The following is a 7,252-nucleotide window of genomic DNA, read 5'->3' as shown; positions in this document are numbered from 1 at the left end:
ACTTAGTTGCTGAAGTTGAGTATTAACCAGTAGAAACGCCAGAGACTGAAAGCTGCACAAATAAAAGTAATTAGGAATTTTCTGTGTCATGTGACAAAACCTTTGGTCCATCTGTTTTGTCCAGGTGGAGTCAGTTTTATGAGTCATGTTAACTGAATCTAAACTGATATTGAAATTGTCTATAGTCAATGTCTTTGAATCCTTCATGATGATTCATTATGACCAGTCTGAAGTTGACACAACTGCTGTCATGGAAACAATCTTAATGTCCTGGATTATCTCTGATATCTGTATCTCATCGCTTTGGATAAATCATCTATGCACACAGCAGAACACTGACCTGGCCTGTAATCCTCAGTGATCAGAAGCTTTATAATGCAGAACTGAAAATCAAATACACAGACAGGCTACATGTTACTGTCTCTCTGGCATCACCAGAAGTTTATGTGACATTTCATTCAAGCGGCAGCCTCCTGTTCTCCAACAGTATTTCTACTCTCATTTTAAATAAAGCATGCTGTCATTTAATTACCAAACTAAACTTTATTTCGCACATGAGCAAAGTGGAGTGTAAAACAGCTTAGATTACAAACGTCATTCTCATATCGTACAATACCCCCACAGTTCAATACAGGCTACACGGGCCCAGTCATCAGGCTACATTCAAGATTCCTCCATGAATTGATACAATAAAACACATGTATAAGCAGAGGAACAGGAAGCTGTCTCATAGTTAACTCATCATGAAAAGCTAATTACACTTGACACGTTTGGACATCCGTGCGTAAAATACATCGAGGTCTGAACTCATTTGAAATGCAGTACTTTGTCGGGACAGGTGAGTGACAGGTAGGAGCAGAGGGGGAATCCCATCTGGTACAGCTGATGCGGCCGAGCACCGAGGACCACAGACGAGCTGAAGCCTGGACTCTGGCGCTCTGCGCATGTCTCCGCCGACAGACCGAGGATGCTGCCGCGCGTTTCGTCTTCACTCCTCGATAAGATGCTCTCGATGCTGAACCCTTTGGATTTATCCCTGCTCGGAACGTTTCCCTTCGGCCTGTCCTGCGCGCTTGCAGCCAGGTTTGTGTTTGCCGTGCAGCTGACGGCGCACAGCGGACCCCTCTCTCTCTCCCTCCCGCTGAACGCTGACCTCTTCTCGTCCGGCTCCCAGCGGAGGGACGCGCCTAGGAGATGCGCTCCGTCCATCCACAGCGGAGCGTGTCTCGGAGTGAGACACGGCTCAGGCTGCGGAGCGTCAAGCCTCCTCCCGATGGATGCTGTGGTGTCTTGGTTGGGGAGCACTTTGAGTCTTTGTATGGAGAGCGGTTGCGGCTGTTCCGCTTGGTTAAACTCCACAAGAACAGGTTTTGTGTCTGGTTGTTTTTCCACGCTCTCCGCATCCTGCCTGGCTGGTTCCTCCGCTGTCTCTGAGCCAGTCTGATGTTTCACAGAGGTTTGGGGGTCCCTGGATGGCCCCGCGCCCTTTGTGCGCTTGTGTCCAGCGGCTTTAGAGTCCAGAGCCTCCTGCTGGCTTTTTGCCTTCCTCTTCCTCCGGCGGTAGTTGCCGTTCTCAAACATATCCAGACACTTGGTGTCCAGCGTCCAGTAGCTGCCTTTGCCGGGCCGGCCCTTCTCTCTGGGCACCTTGATGAAGCAGTCATTCAGGGACAGGTTGTGGCGGATGGAGTTCTGCCAGCCCTGCTTGTTGTCGTGATAAAATGGGAACCGGTCCATGATAAACTGGTAGATGCCGCTGAGCGTTGCGCGCTGCTCCGGTGCGCTCTTGATGGCCATGGCGATGAGCGCGATGTAGCTGTAGGGCGGCTTCTGCGGAGGCTCCTGGCGGGCCGGCACGAAGCTCAGGGCGGCGGGCACGACCCCTCCGCTCTCTCGGCCGTACAAGTAGAAGAGCGGGGGGGCGGAGAGGCTCAGAGCCGAGGATGCCACTCCGAGTGCCGGCAGGCGGCCGTGGTAGAGAGTCATGACGCCGAGGAAGCAGGATTGTGTCCCGGGGAAAGCTGAGCCTGCTCCCGGAGCTCCACTCCTCCACTGACTGACTCTCCAGCCTCATGAGGGCCCCAGAAAAATGTTAATAATTGCTGTACGTTTGCTGTGTTATGTTGACTTTGCACCGGGGAATAAATTGTCCATCATAAACAGTCTGTGGTGTTCTCAGCCCACCCACATTAATTAAAATTTCATTGCGCTGAAACTACCTCGTGCCCCCCCAGCGCCCCCTCCCTCGGCCCAACAACCAATGAGGTGCCGGGTTATTCCCTCATCTGTTTATAGAATTAGTCGCTTGATAAGTCTGCCCACCCAGGTTGAATCAAGCTGTGTTTATTTGGAAAAATTTCCGGGCACCCAATACATAAACGCACTGATGTGCTGTTTGAAATATCACGTCCACCCCTGACGCTGAGAGTTGCTCACACAGAAAGAACAAGCAAACATTGCCGAGTCCTTTCTGGGAGTTGCTGTGGCTTCGCTCAAATGAAAACAAAGTGTATAAAAGGGAAAATAACTTAAACAGTTTTAACTCATGTCAGGGCCTCGTCTGTCCCCCAGCCCGGAGAGAGGACCAGAGGGACTGTTTTTGTTTGTTTGTCTCTCCCCCTCTTTCTCTCTCTCTCTCTCTCTCTCTCTCTCTCTCTCTCTCTCTGGAAACTGATTCTATAGCAAAACCCACAATACCTTTATTCACAAATATCTGAAGACAGAGTAAATGATGGATGACTGACAGAAAATAGTTGCCTTATAATAATAGTAATAATTATAACAATAATAATAATGACAACGATGATGATAACAATAATAATCAAGTTTGTAAGATATCACATTTGTAATGTTTTTTCATTAATCAATTTTATCTTTGTTATTCATATAAAACTTTTGCCTAAAACAGTCAAATCTTAATGAACAAAAATAATAACACTCTTAAATAAAACTACCATGTGTAATTAATCAGTGATTGTTGATTGCAAAATCCCCACACCAGGAAACAGTCGTGAGGACGTGACCTCAGAGGATCAGAGTTCTCCAGCTGCTGATGAACGTGGCTGAGAAAACAAGCGAGTAAATGGACTGTGAGATAAGAAATGTTGTCAGATACTCTGGCAGAATGTAATCGTCTTCTTTGTTCCCATCTGCTGCAAAAATATACAAGAAAATGAGGTAATTTATTTCATTACTATTATAATTATATCACAAGTCAGCGTACTGATCTTAATAGGCTACAGCCAATCCCAGAGTCACCAATCGACAGGACCCTGTGGACTGTGGGAGGAAAACGGAATAACCAGAGAAAACCCACAGGACATCATGAAATTGCTTGAAAATGACATTAAACCTTTGAACGATATTAGCATTAAGAAATCAAGCTGGAGTTACAGTTGAAAATCTGGTACCCTGAACACAATTAAACTACTTTAACATTACGCAATTAATTGGTATCGTGGAAACTGATGAATAATATGTTGAATCAACATGATTCTTTTAAGCAGTCCAATGTGATTGAAATATCTTGGTTTGACAAGAAGTGATTCATTGAGAAAAAGGGGGAATCTCATGTCAGGTGGCCACGTTCTGATCACGTGGGATCGACGTACACATTCAAGGTATTTTCAGTGCAGATACACAGAGAACATGCAGACTCCCCGAACCCTGAACCCTGACACTTCAGTCTCAATTCTGCTTTACCTTTATCATTTTATCTGTTGAAGAAACTGGACAGAAGTCTTCCTTTGCTGACAGGCTTTTTAAATTGGTCCCCAATGTCTTCAGGGCCACGGGTTCCTACTGGTTGTGGAAACAGAGTGGAGCGGTGGACTGGTTTATTTGCTCATTGTTCTAAATAAGTGGAACAAGGGAAAAATAAACTAAACTGATCGCACCAGCTGTGTAAAGCTGATGGTGACTCACTTCATTGTTTTTCATAACTGGAGCAGTTTACAGAATAATGCAATATCTGACAACATCACAAACCTAAACTCACAGTGATCAGAGCTGCACTCACACCTCTACAAAAAAATCTGAACATGAGCTTCATTCAGGTCATATTTATTTATGCCGGGGCATCGCTCTGGATTCAAATGAAACCAGACCGGTCTAGTTTAACAACAAATCCACCAAGAGAAAATGAAGAAATAATTCTCATAGTAGTTCAGTTCATTCATTAGGTAAATGCTAAATATTACCTTAATCATGCCTCTCAAATGTAGGAATTTGCTCCTTTGATTTGAGGTTATTTGTGGTGATGACATGGCAAGAACCAACCGACTTTAAGATACGTATTCCAAATTAATTACAATGATAAAAATACATAATTATATCACAAATAACAAATAATAAAAAATAATATATAATCTTTACAATACATTGTGCTCAGTGGATACAGTTGCATGTTCATGTGCTTTAATTGTCCTCTGAGAAGCGGGCGCTTGGGACTGTACTGCCTTACAAGGACAACATGGACAGTGTATTATTTGTAGATGTGAGCATGATGCTTTATATTATGTATTTTCCTGTTTATAGGTCAAAGGAGGATTATAACAACTTTACAAGTGCACACAGCTGGCTCCTGCTTACATTAGGGGTTTGGAGCTTTCAGTGAATAAACTCAGAAGTCCTTCTTTTCTCTGTTTCTCTGTCAGCAGACGGTGATTCATTAGCAAATAAAACTAAACTTACATGCCAGAGACGTGTACAGGCAACGGCGAGCAGGATCTGACTCTTTCAAAGGGCAGCTGCTGGAAGATTCTTTCCATCCACAACTGCTGAAGACGCCTTTTAGAATTTATATTAATCTAATTAATTTATATTAATGCAAGAGCCTATCAGCTGGTGACCTGGACATATGGGACTGTGATGTGGACAGTGGGAGTTTTTCAGAAGCCCTCGCCCCTCTGTTAATTCTGCAGCCTCAAAGCTGAGTTCATAAAACTGGAACTGTGTGCAACATTTAGCAGCATTATGTAATTGTTACAGGTACTTGCCTCCCTTCATTGGCTCCTTGTTAGATTTCAGATTGATTCTGTATTTGTTTGTATTACTGACTTTTAAGTCTTTAAATGGCTCTGCCCCCAATTACATTTCTTATTTATTTACATGGTTTGTGCCCAACTGAGAACAGACCTGCAGCAGGAGGCCTGTTGGTCTCCTCAAGGTCAAAGTTTGTGACTAAAGGTGAGCGAGCCCCCCACGCTCTGGAGCTCTTTAACCTCCTTTACATCTCTTCTAAAAATGCATTTCTTTTTCTAAGCCTTTGGTAATGTCTGATACGGTTTAATAATATTGTTTTATCCCAAATGACTGTTAACATATTTTATTGCCTCTTTTCACTCACTGTCAGATCTTTATGCATCACGTTGATTTGAGATGTTTTTTTAAATCCATGCAGTTCTACTCTTTTACTGAGCTCAGGTATTTTTGACTTTTCTTTTATCTGGTTTTACTTTTCTTGTAAAGTGCTTTGAAACTTTGTTAAGAAAAGTTCTGTATAAATACTGTTGTTATTATTATGACTAACTTCATGCCGTACATACATCTAACTTGATATCACCTGACAGTGCACAGCCAACAAAACTGTGTACATTACTATCACATCACTGGTATGAGAAATCACATAATTCAAAACATTTTCAGTTCAGAAGGAACTAAAACAATGTTTCAAATCAATTATGAAGAGATTACAAGGTTTTTTTTTTATTGGAAATACAATATTTCTTTTTACCCAGGGTGCCACAGATCATTGTGCCATCTTGAGATTTTCCACTTTTGATGTTCAGCTGCCTGATGTTGACCAAACACATGCTATAAACAGGCAAATCTCAACAGAGGGCCGAATCTCTGCTGTTTCCTGCCATGATGCAGTTTAGTCAGTCAGATTATCTATTCCTTCCTTAACTGACGTAGCAAAAGAGAAATGTTGAGGATCTTTGAGGCGGATCAGATCCAAGCTCACTGACAATCAATAAAAGCTGGTGTTAAAAAATCCAAACACAGCACTGTAGTTACATTAAAGATCCACTCCTGGCATGTTTTAACACATCGAAATTTTCTGTTTTGAATAATAGTCTCTGTCTCTAAACTCTCACTTGGTTAAAAGTGACATCTACACATTTTCCCTCATATCTATGAATATACAAATATCTTTTAATTTCAAAGGTTTAACAGCTGGACACAAGTTTCAGGTTTCCACATCACACTCGTGTGTGTTGCCTCCAGACTGAGGGTGATGTCACAACATTGTGCTGTTCCATGCACATCACAGTGAGACTCGTGTCCTTCAGCACAGACTTGATTCTGCACGATGAAGCTCAAGCCTCCAACTGAAGTAACAGCAAGCAAAAGACTTTTTTTGGAGCAGAGGGGAATTAAACCTCATCACAACATAGACTAACAGTTAACTAATTCATAGCCCCTCTGCCGCTCCAGCAAACACACACAGACACACACACACACACACTTTAACCACTGAGCTAATGACAACAGGTGATTTCAGATGGTATTACTGGCTGAGGCCGAGTTTCTCGTCCGTGACACTTCTGTGAAAATGTTGAGAGTTTGTTCTGATGTCCAGCTTGGTCACGAGTTACTGGCTATTTGCGCTTTATCTCCTCAATGAACTGTTTCTAACCTGGGCTCACACACGTTGGTGTCTGGTGACCTCTTCTGGACACATAGAAAACTACTTCACTCTCACAGGGGACACCTCTGTATTACATGACTGTAGTGTACAGAGTGTTCATATAAGACAAATCTAACTAATATCTTATCATTAACTTCATACAATAAAGACATTTTACTTTTTACAGTTAGTTATTTTTACTTTAGAGACACTTTTAAATTCTAGTTTCCATTCAGAACCATTGATCCTCACGTGAATAAAACATCCTACATTTACATACTCCTCAGAGTTCAAACGCCTCCTTCTCTCTGCTTTGAATTATAATAATGAAAACACTTCTACCATAATAGTGGTTAGTATCCAGTGCAATCTCTTTACCTTTATATATTAACTTAATAGCTGCACTAATTCATTTTCTTAGTTAACAATGGGTTAAATGACTGTGTGGCTGTGAAAGTGGACTATTAACAGCCAGCTCTGTAGTTCCCATCATCTCTGTGGATTGTTTTAGTGTTGGAGCTATTTACTAGATTGTTGGTTGTTTTTTCTATTATGTACTCATCTGTTTTGAGTTTGGATTACTTTCATTCATTTTTCTTTTTTTGATAATATTCTATTTTG

At 42.2% G+C, this 7,252-nt stretch overlaps 1 protein-coding gene across 1 annotated transcript; it reads right to left on the bottom strand.

Moving 5' to 3' along the window:
- Positions 1–523: 523 nt before the first annotated feature.
- Positions 524–2,127, bottom strand: foxl1 (forkhead box L1). Its single transcript, XM_023397366.2, has one exon. It carries the CDS (start codon positions 1,984–1,986, stop codon positions 808–810), a length of 1,179 nt encoding a protein of 392 aa, XP_023253134.1. The 5' UTR covers positions 1,987–2,127; the 3' UTR covers positions 524–807.
- Positions 2,128–7,252: the final 5,125 nt, after the last annotated feature.

The sequence above is a fragment of the Seriola lalandi genome, unplaced genomic scaffold (genome assembly GCF_002814215.2).
Source record: "Seriola lalandi dorsalis isolate HSWRI2012SDOR001 ecotype SW California unplaced genomic scaffold, Sedor1 jcf7180002055008, whole genome shotgun sequence".
Classification (NCBI taxonomy): domain Eukaryota; kingdom Metazoa; phylum Chordata; class Actinopteri; order Carangiformes; family Carangidae; genus Seriola; species Seriola lalandi.
The sequence above is the reverse complement of the archived record's forward strand: the minus strand, read 5'-3'. Positions and strand labels throughout refer to the sequence as shown.

What these genes read in the sequence shown, in the direction of transcription:
- foxl1 (XM_023397366.2), bottom strand. Translation starts at nt 1,986, where the DNA reads ATGACTCTCTACCACGGCCGCCTGCCGGCACTCGGAGTGGCATCCTCG.